We start from the raw sequence: 14,859 nt of genomic DNA, 5'->3' as shown, positions 1-14,859 counted from the left end.
CAAACATTTTAGTCATTCCGTGTTCCTTCCAAAATTACAAGTATCAAGCACTTAAACTAAAGTTGAGTCTCTCTATTAGCTGTCAACAGTAAAGGGACTAATACACAGTTAACCAGTTCTGATTCCATCCAGTACAGAGCAGTAGCATACATACAAAGTAGCCAGTTCATTACACACATGATTATTTGTACTTTCCCCAAATACTCATTTGCTATTCTGTAACTGCTTTTTTTTTTACCCTCGTGCTCTCTAGTTGCTGTGCATGCACTCCCAAAGCCACCACTCGGTCATCTCATGGGCTTCTTAAGTTCTACATGCTGAGGATGCATTGGTCATGTATCTCTGGGAATTGGACAAGCGGAGTTGTTCCTTTTTATCCAGCTGCTCTCAAACATAAAAGAAAGCCCACCCATAATCAGTGAACCGTGCTCTTAAATGCAAAGGGTCATATTTTCCCATGATTTAGACCCTGTATGATTCTGGTAACTTCAGTAGGGCTGCAAGTGGTATAAAGTTGGGAATTGGTCCTGCTTTGAGCAGGGGGTTGGACTAGATGACCTCCTGAGGTCCCTTCCAACCCTGATATTCTATGATTCTATGAAATCAGAACAAAATTTAATCCAAAGTCTCAAATGTTGGTTGCTAATTACCATCAGCAGTTGTCACGTATTGCTCTTGCAATAAGCACCTATCTGTTAACCTGATTGTTAGAGATCTACTGTGTCTGCAGTGGCTGTTGACCCATACTGTAGGTGCCCATCAAATTTCAATAAAGTTATTAGTATAGTCTCCTTGCCATTTTTGATACGGGATTGTGTATGACAATCAAGAGACACAATAGCCATAAGGGATCTGGAGCATTTCTCTTTTGCTCAAAAAACATGTGTTTGGTTCTTTTATCAGTCTCCACTAACACCTGACCATATTCTCTTTCTCTCTCTCTCTCTCTCCATTGCCATTCCGTTTCATTTTATATTTGGTAAAATAACTATGACCTGTAGTAAAATTTGTAGTTATGTGGTGACCCAGTGAAAAACCTTTTTTTCCCAACTGAGCTGATCTGGGCCTGCTACACACCAAAGGAAAACTGATGAATTATAGAGGACTATAAATGGCTCTGGTTTTACAAATTATCGCATGACAAACTAGTGTGTCCAACAGGGTGCCTAGATATTGTGGAGACAGGTGAGTGAGATGTGGATTTCTCTGGGAAAGTAGTCTGAGTCTTTGTGCAATTTGCCTAAGTATGTATTTCCTTATAATAAAGCCGTAGATACCATATAAATGGATTTATTTGATTCTGTCATTCCATTTCCTTTTTTTTTTTTTTTGCCTGAAACTACCGGTAGTAGACTGATTTTCTTGTAAGTTGTAAATTAGCACTGCAGAGATGGATAATTCCATATAAATACGCTGATCTGGACACTGAAATAGAAAACTACAACTTTACTTCCAGAATCACAACTCATACTAGTTTCAGGCCAGTCAATCATGGGTAACACTGATTTAGGACATTGTTGTATGGCAGCAGGTTACTATTGTAAGCTGTTTCTTCTTTCATCATATAGTATATTATAAAACCAAAAAGCACAACTTTAAAAATCTCTGATTATTTAATCATGAAGACAGACAACTAGTAAAACAGAATACTCTTGTGAAAGCATGTTGGGAGACTATGCAATGTATATCAGTTTGTATCACATTCAGAACCAGACTGGAGAAAAGTGTGAACAGTCAGACTTGACTCACAACCCCAGGGTAACTGGCTGATTCTTCCTCAATTATCATAGTGAATTAGTTAACTGTACTGTAAACATGAGAATTTAACTCTAATTTCCCATTCTCTTAACTGACTTCACATCTCTTTTAAGGATATTGTTTTTATCTGTCTGTAGTCTGTGTGACACATTGCGTCAATTCAGATTTGGAAGATTTTCTTTACATAAAAGAAGGCTTGAAAATTAAATGAAATCTTTAAATTCTGCAGAAACTGATGGGGCCACCACAGCAGTGCTAGTTCAGTGTGCTGTTCTGCATTGGCTCAATCCATATTATATTTAGGATTTTAAAAGTGTGAAGTATATATGCCTATAATCTAAATAAAAACAAGCTGAAGGCTTGAATGACAAGATATGCATTCATGGTCTGTACATATGTATTTTTTCCAGAGCCAAGGATGTTTGCATTGCTTTACGTTACAAGTTTTGCCATCTATACAAGTGGACAATCTCTTCACAACCAGCTCAAAGGAGAAAATTACTACGCGAGATATATTTGTAGCATTCCTGGCTTGCCGGGCCCTGCAGGTCCCCCCGGAGCTAATGGATCACCAGGCCCTCATGGGCGTATTGGTCTTCCAGGAAGAGATGGTAGAGATGGCAGGAAAGGAGAAAGGGGTGAAAAAGGGAATGCAGGTATTGAATATTTGTGCTAACTAATGAAAAAAACAAAACAAAGAAACCAACCACCCAGGATCTTCTCCTGGAACTTACTGTATTTTTTTAAGTTTTATTTATCAGTGACTTCCTGAGCATAAAATATTAGCAAATATAAATGTAAGATACTGGTGTTATGTATGTAACAAAAAATGACGAATTATAGCAGATTTAAACCCATAAAACAAGAACATTGAATCTCCAGGGTGAAATGTCATTATTATTATTATTTATTATTATTTTTCACAGATAGTGTTAAAGTGGAGTTAAGGTTGAGAGTATCTATCAGTAACTTAAAGTTAAAACATTACAGGGATGTTGTAATTATCCAAAAAACAAATATTACAAGCACAGGACTCAGACTTGAGGTGAAACTTAAAAGAAATCCAAACAAGTTAGGAAAATAAATACAGTTAGTGTACCCAAGCAACATTAGCTTCATCCTGAAATGCTACCATTTAATAACCATGCAATTAAGATTAGAATATCATAGTTCTGGATTAGATTAAACTGACTTTTAAAGACACATTAGCTTTTCTATTTTTTTCCTCATGGTGTCAAGGTTGTTTGGGTGCCTTAACTAAGCATTTCCAGATCTTAACATATTTAATTTTTGAGGTCTACTCATCTCTATAAAGTTAATCACGTGGATGACTGAAATATCCTGGCCTAAATGAACACACAACACAATAAGCAATAGTGGGAGATAAGAGGAAAGGAGAATGTGTGTGTGTAAAAATAAGGTTTCATAGTTACAAATAGTAAGTTATGTGTAATTCATGTTCCTCAAAATGCATATACCCTTTTAAAAACTTCCCTACCCTGTTTGTTTCTAAAACATCCCTACTCAGCCAAAGGACATGGTCAACATTAATGTACACCTTTCTTGCTTATTACTGCTTATTACTGCATCGCTCCCCACCTTGTCCCACCATTGCCCATTTGCTTGTTGCTTTTCAATATTTTTTTAAAATTTTGATATTAAATTTGTCACCACATTTGTCATGGTATTGCTTCTTATTTGTTACATGAAGTCATCCTTTGTTTTGGAGACATCCCTCATGAGATTTTGATTTTAAAAAATGGAACAATATAAAATTAACAAGGCGCACATTTAAATGGATTAAAAATTCATCTGCGAGCAGGTGTGTTTCTAATGGGGTCCTGCAGGGATTGGTTCTTGGCCTTACACTATTTTTATCAATGAGCTGGACGAAAACAAAATCATCACTGATAACGTTTGCAATGACACAAGTTGGGGGAGTGGTAAACAAGAAAGAGGAGAGGTCACTGATACTAAATGATCTAGATCACTTTGTAAGGTGTGCAAGAAAACTATGTATTTTTAATATGGCTAAATGTAAAACTAGTAGCAAAGAATGTATACCATATTTACAGGATGGAGAACTCTATTCTGGGAAGCAGTGACTCTGAAAAAGATTTGGTGGGTCATGGTGGAAAATCAGTTGAACATGAGCTCTCAGTGAGGTGCTGTGACCAAAAGGGCTAAAGTGATATTGGGATGCATAAATAGCAGAATCTCGAGTAGGAGTAGAGAGGTTATTTTTACCTCTATATTTGGCCCTGGTGTAAGTGCTGTTGGAATACTATGTCCAGTTCTGGTGCCCACAATGCAAGAAGGATGCTGATAAATTCTGGTGCAGAGAAGAGTCAGTAGAAGGATTAAAGGGTTAAAAAACATACCTTATAGTGATAGACTCGATAGCACAAGATCTATTTAGTTTAACAGAAGGTTAAGGGAGTGACATGGTTCGGTTGCAGAGACCCCCTTGGGACTGTCACCTGATGTGCTGAGATTATCTCTAAGCCCGTTTTTCCTGCCAGCTTGGGACTCCAGAACCCTGTTTTGTTGAGCCAGACACACTACTCCGCTGCAACACAGAGCCAGGGTCTGAACCACGTTCCCAACCTGCAGGCTTTAACTGAAAACCACTGTCTCCAGCACCCAGCTCCCAATGGGATCCAAACCCCAAATAAATCTGTTTTACTCTGTATACAGTTTATATAGGGTAAACTCATAAATTGTCCGCATTCTATAACATAGAGAGAGAGAGATGCACAGCTGTTTGCTCCCCCAGGTATTAATCACTTACTCTGGGTTCAATAATAAACAAAAGTGATTTTATTAAGAATAAAAAGTAGAATTTAAGTGGTTTCAAGTAATAACAGACAGAACAAAGTAAGTCACCAAGTAAAATAAAACAAAACACGCAAGTCTAAGCCTAATACATTTAGAAACTGAATACAGGTAAAGCTCACCCTTAGAGATGTTCCAATAAGCTTCTTTCACAGACTAGACTCCTCCTTAGTCTGGGCCCAATCCTTTCCCCGGTACAGCCCTTGTTAGCTCCAGCAGCCATCTTAGGTGGAAAGCAGGGGATTTCACATGACTTGGACCTCCTTTGTTCTGTTCCGTCCCCTTTTAAATCTTTGGCACAAGGCGGGAATCCTTTGTCTCTCTCTGGGTTTCCACCCTTCCTCGTAAATAGAAAAGTACCAGGTGATGGATTCCAGTATCATGTGATATGTTCACCTGTCCTGTGAGACTTCATTACTCACTGGCTGGCCCCCACATGTACAGGAAGGCTTACATGTAAACAGAGTGATTTACAACCAATTGTCTTAGTTAATGAGAGGCATCAAGATTTCAAGCCACCATTAATGGCCCACACTTTGCATACTTACACTAGGACTTCAGAGTAATACTTTATATTTCTAGCTTCAGATGCAAGAATGGTACATTCATACAAATAGGATGAACACACTCAGTAGATTATAAGCTTTGTAAGATACCTTACAAGAGACCTTTTGCATAAAGCATATTCCAGTTACATTATATTCACACTTCTAAACATATTTTCATAACATATGGAGTGCAACGTCACAAAGGGATGACTTGATTACAGTCTCTAAGTATCTACATGGGAAACAAATAATTGATAATGAGCTCTTCAGTCTAGCAGAGAAAGGTAGAACATGATCCAGTGGCTGGAAGTTGAAGTTAGATAAATTCAGACTGGAAATAGGCATACAATTTTAACAATTAGAGTAATTAACCACTGGAACAATTTACCAAGGGTTGTGGTGGATTCTCCCTCACTGACAATTTTTAAATTAAAATTGGATGTTTTTCTAAATGATCTGCTTTAGGAATTGTTTTGGGGAAGTTTTTATGGCCTGTGCTCTACAAGGGGTCAGAATAGATGATCGCAGTGATCCCTTCTGGCCTTGGAATAAATGCATCTTTGAAAACATAGGTAACTATTACAGTATAATACGTATAGTATAATATAGACATAAGAAAATACAGTTTAATAGATCGATTTCAGTTGAGAATACTATTTAATACTTGGTTTTCAAATGTCTATGCCATACAGCACCGGTCCCAAACTTTTGAGGGTCTCACCCCCCCATTACTCCTGTCTGTGCCCCCTCATATCCACCCTGGAGCCAGGAGTGGAGCCACAGCTTGGTGTGTGTGTGTGTGCAGCATGGGGTAAGGGGGCCAAGGCCCCAAATGGGGGTCAGTCTGGGAGCCGAGGCTGGAGGTGGGGGCTGGAGTGGAGTTACAACCGGTCTGCGATGGGGGCTGGCAGCCGGGACCATGGCCAGATGTTGCTCCACTCCTGGCCTACCCCCAACAGAGCCGTGGCCAGCAGCCGAGACTGGGGGCTAGCATGCGGCTGGGAGTGGAGCCAAGTGAGGACTGGGCTGGGCACCGGGCCAGGAGCCATCAATGTGTCTGGGGGTGGTACAAGAGCAGAGCTGGGGGCAGGGAGGGGCTGGGTGGTGCCCCCCTTCCTCCGTGCCCCCCCTTCCTCCATAAACCCCCCTCCGTGGGGGCTGGCCCAGGCCCTGCCATGCCATCTTGGATGTTCCTCCACTCCCTCCTAGAGGGCGCTCCAAGACCTCTGCCATGCAGTAACTAGAAGTTTTAAAGAACTTCCAGTCTAAAAAATACAAGCTATTTCCTGTCAATAGTGACATAACTTACTAATAAAATTTTAAAGCTCTTATGGCTATATCCTGTCATTGTTCTGCACACAGAACTTCCATTAAGAATAATGGGAGTTTTACCTTTAAATAAATAAATGCCAGATTAAGGTCCTTAGTATTAATATAACATTTCACCCTTGTTTGACATCTGATGAATTTTATGCATTGTCAGTGTGCACACACAAAATATATAGACATGTTTTTAAAATCTCAAATTCCATTCTAACTGTGGGGTGTTTTTTAAAATCTGACAGGGATTACACCAAACCAGTTTCATTATGTTCAAACATATCCAGTAGTCCATGCAATTATTTGCTTTGCAACCTACAAAAGAGATTGTATATGTAATAATTAATAATATAAAATGTTCTTCAAGGTTTAAGAGGCAAGACTGGACCTTTAGGAACAACTGGAGATAAAGGAGACCCAGGACAGTCTGGTAAAAAAGGACCTACAGGATTGGTTGGTGCCAAAGGTGAAGTGGGTCCAGCTGGACCACCTGGACCTAAGGGAGATAAAGGAGACCGCGGAGAACAAGGTGTACCAGGGATCTGTAAGTGTGGAAGGATAGTGCTGAAATCTGCCTTTTCTGTTGGCATCACTACGAGCTACCCAGAAGAAAGATTACCAATCGTATTCAATAAAGTCCTTTTCAATGAGGGTGAGCATTACAATCCTTCCACAGGGAAGTTTATATGTGCCATTCCAGGGATCTACTACTTCTCTTATGAGATCACCTTAGCAAATAAGCATCTTGCAATTGGTCTGGTTCATAATGGAAAATACCGAATAAAGACATTTGACGCTAACACAGGAAACCATGACGTAGCTTCTGGATCCACGGTGATCTATCTTCAGGCAGAAGATGAAGTGTGGCTTGAGATCTTCTACACTGACCAAAATGGTCTCTTTGCAGATCCCACTTGGTCAGACAGCTTGTTTTCTGGATTTCTCTTATATGTTGATACAGATTATCTCGATGCCTTATCTGATGACGACGAACTGTGATATGGGAGATGTCAAAACATCTCCAAACAAACTAGACAATCTGACACAGGATTTGATTTGGAGTGTATAGGAGACAAAACAATAATGATATGAGCTGGAATTTTATTTTTGTATTGATGGGACCACAGATCAAATGTGGAAGAAGGTTTCTAGCCTCTATGTAGAACATTTTACCAAAGAGCAGGGATAACAAAATTAATAATATACTAATGAATGACTGTCACTCCAGACCCGGATCCTCTTAAAGATTATGTTTATAATAATATTTAAACAAATTTAAGATAATGTACATCAAATTTTATATAAAATATATTGAGTTGTGAAGTGACTGATAGAGTGGTAAAGACTTATTAAACCTGTGGATACTTTGTATTTGTTATTAAAGGAAAATTGAATGCCTGACATCACTAACAGCCTTGGTCATTCTAGGGAGGTAAATATTTAAGAGATAGATGTGATAAGAAATTTAGAAAGTAGAATGAAATAATACAGTAATGGCCATTTGAGAGTGATGGACCCTGAAAGACCATTACTTTACTTCAGTCATATACCAACACCTACAAAAGACATATAGAGCCAGATGACTTCTGAACAGAGCCATGCAGATTTACACCAGCTGAATATCTGGCTCAATTACATTAATTAAAAGGAGAGCAGAACCAAGGGTCTGTATCCAATAAATGGATTAAAAACTGACTAACTTAGTGAACTCAAAAAGTAATTGTAAATGGGGAATCATTATCCAATGTGGGTGTTTCTAGGGAAGTCCCACAGGGATCTGTTCTTTACAAACGTTATTCAATATCTTCTTCAGTGATCTGGAAGAAGATATAAAATCACCCCTGGCAAAGTGTGCAGATGACACAAAAATCAGTAGAGTAAAAATAACGATTAGGATAGTTCTACAGAGCAATTTGGATCTGATGATAAGTTGGGCTTACCTGAACAATATGCATTTTAATACAGACAAATGCAGTGTCATAAGTCTGGGGGGATGGGGGGTGGGAAAGGTCGGTCACACTTGCAGGATGGGGAACTGTCTCCTGGAAAGCAGTGACTCTGAAAAGGACTTTTGGGCCATGATGGATAATCAGCTGAGCATGAGCTCCCAGAGCAATGCTGTGACTAAGAGGGCTAATGTGATCTTGGGATGTATAAGCAGGGGAATATCTAATAGGAGTAGGAAGGTTGTAGTACTTCTGTATGCTGATGAAACCATTTCTTGAATACTGTGTCCAGTTCTGGTGTCAACACTCAAAAAAAGGCCTCAGAATGAGATACAAGAATGATCTGAGGTTTGGAAAATCTGCATTAAAGTGAAAGATTTAAGAAAGTCAACCTGTTTAGGTTATCAAAGAGAAAGCTATGAGGTAACTTGATCACAGTCTTTAACTAACTGCGTGGGGAGAAATTTTTTGGTAGTAGAGGTCATTTTAATCTAGCAGAAAAAGGCATGACAAGATCCAATGGCTGAAAACTGAAGCTAGATAAATTCAGACTGAAAAAAAAAAAGGCACGATTTTAAACAGTGAGGGTAATTAATCATTGGGACAACTTGTTGTGGTGGGTTCTCCATCGCTAGAAGTCTTTAAAATAAGATCAGATGTTTTTCTAAAAGATAAACTCTATTTCAGCTAGAAGTCATGGGCTTGATGCAGGAATTATTGGGCAAAGTTTTATGCCCTATGTTATGCATGAGGTCAGATTAGATTATCAGAATGGTCCTTCCAGCCTTAATATATCCTAACTCCATTGAGGTCAGTGGCAAAACTCCCATTAACATCATTGGCAAGAGGACCTGACCCACAGTCTGTCCAATTAGTATTGCAGCTTCTCAAAGTGCTGAAACCAAAAACTTTCTCACGGTAATTACATGGAGACATACTGTAATAAACTATGGTAATGGGTTTATTTGCAAGAGCAACACACGCTCATGTGACGGGCTGGTCAAAAAAAATTCTTTCTATTTTTTTTTAATGGAGAATTGGGTTTTCAACTAAAAATTTTATCAAGGAAAGTGCCTCATTTCTGTGAAATTTTTTTGCTTTTTGGCCAAAAAGCGTTTGGTTTTTGGAAACTTGTTTTTTCAATGAGAGGTTGAAATTCCATGGAAAAATACCCATTTTCTGACCAGCCCTACTTACATGTTTAGAAACTAATAATTAAACAGAGTTTATTACAAATAGTCAGTTGAAGAGATGTTGACAGTATCATGGTAGCAACTCTGTAGTTAAGGTTCAGTGATGTCTCTTTTATTTTAAGTCCCTGTGCTCAGCTACTTATAATTTTCTCACATTTTTTGGGGGCTGAAACTTTTCACTCTTTGCCTTAGCCCAGAGATGACTTTTAATGGAAACTCTGAAGAAAATTTAGAGTTTTCTGAAGGTGAACAAAAAACTGGGGCGTCAGTTATTTTGTAAAAAATTCATTTGGACTTTTACAACTAGATATTTCAAAATTAGCTTTGTTTTAATTCAATAATGCATGCTTTCCCTTGTTTGAAAAAAGATGGATCTGAATGTAACATTCTTTACTGATTTCAGCACATACCAAAGTATGATGTTCTGAGTAGTCCTAGATTCAGATATGAGTATCTATAGATTCAGATACTTTTTTCTGTGAACGTTCTCTTAGCCTCAAACAACTCTATATGACTGTATAAGAATGGTGAGACCTTTCTAGCCATCATACAGTCAAGGTATATGTAACTGCTAAAGTTTAGACTTGTTATCCAGGGTGAGTTTTCCTAACCCATCCTTTTTCTGTAAGTGTAATCTTTTCAACTTTTCCTGCACAATGAGCATTTTAAGGATGATTTATATCTGACGTGCCTTTATTTGAGTTTTAGAGGATTCGGGATTAATTATGATAAATCATGGAAGTCTTGGTATGTTGCAACTAGAAAGCCATTGACTGGATACTTGAAAAAGATTATTTGTCTTGGTCTGAGCATATCTGATATTGTCTAAAAAATTTCAAAAGGTAAGCAGAGCTGGGCCTGTATCGGAAACCTTAATAAAAAAATCAAAATAGGATAAATGAATGGGATGGGTGGTAATGAAGAGAAAGGATATTGAGGATTCAGAAGCAGAGCTTTAATTTGAACAGTTTGGTGCTACCATAAAATATTGTGGTTAAAGGAAAGATAAACAAAACCATATGATATCTGAAAGAAGAAAGGATGGTTATTGGACACTTCTCACATTTTCACATAGCTCAGCATGGATTATGGGTCACATAAGGCCATCTTCACACAAAGAAAGAGAAGAAAAGATGAAATGGTTTCAGGACCCTCATCTTGAATACTTGAGAATCACCAAGCAGCAGTTTTGGTAAGAAACCACAGTAAAAAACAAGAGTTTCCCATCTAGAACACTCTGCTCACAGGTCAGACTTGTTTCAATGTGTAGCACCTTGGAATATTCTGATCCCCAAGAATGGTACAGTCCACTGGCTGCTCCCTTTGAAGTGATTCTGTAACTCATTTTAGTGCCAATGGGCCAGGCTTCATTAAGCTCTTTCATTTGATGGCAGGACTTCTGAATATGCAGTGCCTCCTTCTAGTAGTCAGGTGAATAAATGCATGCACAAACCCTATTACCTCTAGGATATTAATGTATTTAAAAGGAATCTAGGACCAGTTGATCATAAGAAGAAACAAATAACTTAATAGGGGAAAGGACTCAGCTAAATTAAACTGAGCCAGGAGCTGGTGAACAGAGGGGGGCCAGGATCCATCGCTGTCTCTGGCATCATTATACCAGCCCCAAGGCAACTCACCAGGCTGAGAGCCCAGAAGTAGGAGCAGGATAAAGGATACTGCTCCTACTGGCAGCTGAGCCAGAACTTGGAGAAAGGTAGAACCAAGAGTGGTTCCTTGGCCACAGGAATAGCATAGGCCCCTCCCCCCATGCCTCCATGGGAAGGGCAGCGACCCCAAAGGCCTGGGTCCTCTCTGACCCCCAGGCCCTTGCCTATTATATTTTTTCATCTCCATGTTAGCTTTTTTGGAAGGATGAGGGCCTCAGTTTCAGATTTTGACCCATACCCTCCAAATCTTCTGTGTGGCTCTGCCATCACTTGGAGAGAGTTCTTACAGTGATAGAAAAACACCTTCCATCACTGTTGTCTGCATCTACACTACGGGGTTACAGCAGCATAGCTATGGCACCATACCTATGTTGATGTAGCACCCTGCAGTGTAGATATGGCTAGAAATTATAACAGGATTGGGCCTGTAACCCCACCGAAATCATAATTCAATGGGAGCAGGATTGGGTCCAAACCTATATACAACAAAAAACATTGTTGTAACTTTGCTTAATTTCAACTTACTTTTTCCAAAAATGGCCAGTGCATGAGTTTACAAGGCGATTTAACTATTTGGAAAGTTTGTAGGCACAGTAACAAACCAATTTTGAGCTATTGAAAAAAGTTAGGCAAATATAAAAACTTCAAATTAGAGAAACTTTTTACTAACCAATAACTCAAAAACTGAATGACTGGTTTTCTTCAAACTCTGCAGAGCTATTCTCCTTTGCCATCAAATTTGCTAATTTTCAGGCAAAACCAGTTTTCCAAGCCAATGTTATGGGAGGGGAGGCTAAAATAGGGCTTTATATGTTTTACATTGTTTTGTTTTTGAGTGCAGTTATGTAACAACCCCCCCCCAACTGATATTTGTAAGTTGCGCTAAAGAGATTGCACTAGGTGTTAGTCTAAAGCTAATTAGTATTGCAAATATTTGTAAGGTTAAAAAACAAACAAACTGGGGAAAAAGTGATTTTTAAAACAACCTTTCAGACATTCTTTATTTAATGTCAAGTAACAAAAAAGGGCACAATCCCAACTCTTTTCCTTTGCTGGAAACTTTTAACATATATACAGAATTAAAAGACTTCATTAAAGTAATCTTCTAATGGATAAGAAGAGTAAGTTAATTTGCATAGGTAAGTTCATTTTCTTCACTGTTTCAGTACCTATGAGTAGTCAAAAGCATATGTACTACATGGCTTGTACCATATGGCTTGTATAGCTGCTGCTTTTCAGCAGCAATATATGACTATTCCTAAACAATTTCACATGATACTCTAACGTTCTCCAGTACAGTTGCAAAAAGATGATAGTGAATATATAGTGCAAAAGATTACATACTTTCTTCAAATTGTTTTAAAACTATCTAAAGTGCTTAGATGGGTGTCAGTATAAAACCCTAAATTACATAGTGTAAAATCTTAAAGAGAACCAATGTGCCATGTCCCTTATTGTGTATGTTTTAATAGTTAGTGTGGCTATTTGTACAGTATTTTATTTGTATTTATATTCCATAAATCATATACTGAGTTTGGTTAGTTAATATATAGGGGAATATATATACTCATACATTTAATTTAGCAGTTTGTATATACAATATATACCATGTGACTACACTGATGTTTGACTAGGCAATTTGTTTGAATTGATAAGTGGTAACTTTAATGTGGAAGCATCCAGTTCACTTTTACAAATCTGTTTGAAATGTATCTAGTTCAATAAGTAATATATATGAATTAGGTGATAAATATGGTTGAGAAAACAATATATCAGAATCAGTAGGTGATATCACCCACTGAACTTCATCTGCACTATACCATTTAATAGGAAAAGATATACCTATGAGTAATACATTCTTTTCAAATGTGCAGTATAGCAGATTCAGTATAAACTGTTTAAAATTCACCAAGCAGTGCATTTATTTTAGTATGATCTATGCATCTAGGAGCAATACACATTAAAATTCAGTTACTTAAACCAACATTCCAGGCTGTAGCTGTGTCACCGTATTTTTGAATTTTAAGAGAAATGATTCTTCCTCACATTGTATTGACAGAAACTCCATGTACTTTGAGGAAGTTCTCAGTAATGTATTTGTCTTGGAGATATGAGCAATATCGACTCATCATGGAAACTGTCACATAATGCTCTACGGAACAAAGTCAGACCGGACAGTTCTGAAGGAGTAACCATATCGGTCACTGAATGGTTAAAGCCCTTTAAAGGGAGGGAAGGATAGCTTAGTGGTTTGAGCATTGGCCTGCTAAACTCAGGGTTATGAGTTCAATCCTTGAGAAGACCACTTAGGGATTTGGGGCAAAAATTGGTCCTGCTAGTGAAGGCAGGGGGCTGGACTTGATGACCTTTCAAGGTTCCTTCCAGTTCTAGGAGATTGGTATATCTCCTTTATTACCTTTTTCCCTATAAACTGAAAAGAAGTTACCTCAGATTAATTATAACTGGACACCTGAGTCCAGTTCAGGGCAGCCTATAACCTTTAAAAACCATCTGGGTTGCAGGCATGCAGAGACAATGGTGGTCCTGAGCAACCGGTCCTACAGGGTGAACTTTTGCCGGAGGAGCAGGTGTTCCCTCAGGAGGATACTTTGTCAGCTGTAACTTTCTCATCCTCCTTATTTGACGATTCTGTGACCCCCAGTTCCAGAGGATTTTTAATCCTATCAAGACCTACTCAGGAGGCTGCTTTGGGCATACAAGCTGAACTCTTCCAATAGAATACCCACAAGCTGTTGGATGTTCTTCAGGTGCTGCCCCTGGCAGAGTAGCCCTCCCTATTAATGAGGCGTTTGGAGCCACCAAAGACCCTACAGCTAAGTATGCAGACAAATTTTACTGTGGCCTGATGCAATGCTTTGAGTGCTTTTATTCGTAAGCCCAAACTTCCTGGTAGTTACAGCTGCCCATGAGAGGTGTGCCAATGAAGATTTAAATCAACTCCCCACCCCCCTCCCCTCAAAAAAGCCCAAGATTCTTGATTTGTTGAGGGGAGAAATTTATTCTACCTACTCTTGTGATGACATAACTTGGGTATAGCAAACTATAGATGACTTCCCCTTTGATGGGTCATGTTTTGTCTTCTGACAAAAAAAAGTCAAGACTTTGCATTCATTTAAGGATTCTTGTGCTACTCTTCTCTCATGCTACACTCCACCCAGCTCCCCAAAGACATCAGTAAAGCCTCCGTATAGCAACAGTACTACAGGCAGTCCTTTTATGCTTTAAAGCAGTATGATTTCTCCAGGAGAAAACAGACACAAAGAAGGAGGTCCTCCAGCTCCCATTCGAATCATCTGGCTTGTCCTCAATGATCTGTTGGGCAGCAGCCAGCCCATTTGATTTCTCTCTTGAGGACAGCAATACAGTTGTCTCTGATCTTCCAGCTATTTTTCTCCCCCCCTCCTTCTCCTGACCGTCTGGGGACAGATTGTCCCACTTCCTCAATGCTTGGGAAGCCATAAGGATGAAAAAGCAGGTCCTAAGGCTCCTTACACACCCTGCAGACTATCAGTTGGTCTCTGCAGGTCTTCTCTGGCTGGATCACACAGTTCAAATCCTTTCTAGGGTA

The 14,859-nt window shown here is 38.9% G+C and overlaps 1 protein-coding gene across 4 annotated transcripts in view; it reads left to right on the top strand.

The window, feature by feature from the left end:
- The window catches only part of C1QTNF7 (C1q and TNF related 7), an 85,837-nt gene extending 78,027 nt beyond the window's left edge, over nucleotides 1-7,810 (top strand). For 3 of the 4 annotated variants that reach the window (XM_045019143.1, XM_045019144.1, XM_045019142.1), the window contains 2 exons: nucleotides 2,169-2,414; nucleotides 6,829-7,810. In XM_045019143.1, the coding sequence (XP_044875078.1) occupies nucleotides 2,177-2,414; nucleotides 6,829-7,460 (870 nt within the window). In that variant the 5' untranslated portion in view covers nucleotides 2,169-2,176 and the 3' untranslated portion in view covers nucleotides 7,461-7,810. Of the gene's footprint in view, nucleotides 1-1,052; nucleotides 1,186-2,168; nucleotides 2,415-6,828 lie in introns of those variants that run through there. The other variant, XM_045019145.1, reaches the window with a different exon arrangement.
- Nucleotides 7,811-14,859: the final 7,049 nt, after the last annotated feature.

Source organism: Mauremys mutica, chromosome 5 (assembly GCF_020497125.1).
Source record: "Mauremys mutica isolate MM-2020 ecotype Southern chromosome 5, ASM2049712v1, whole genome shotgun sequence".
Lineage (NCBI taxonomy): Eukaryota > Metazoa > Chordata > Testudines > Geoemydidae > Mauremys > Mauremys mutica.
This window is presented reverse-complemented; position numbering and strand designations above follow the sequence as displayed.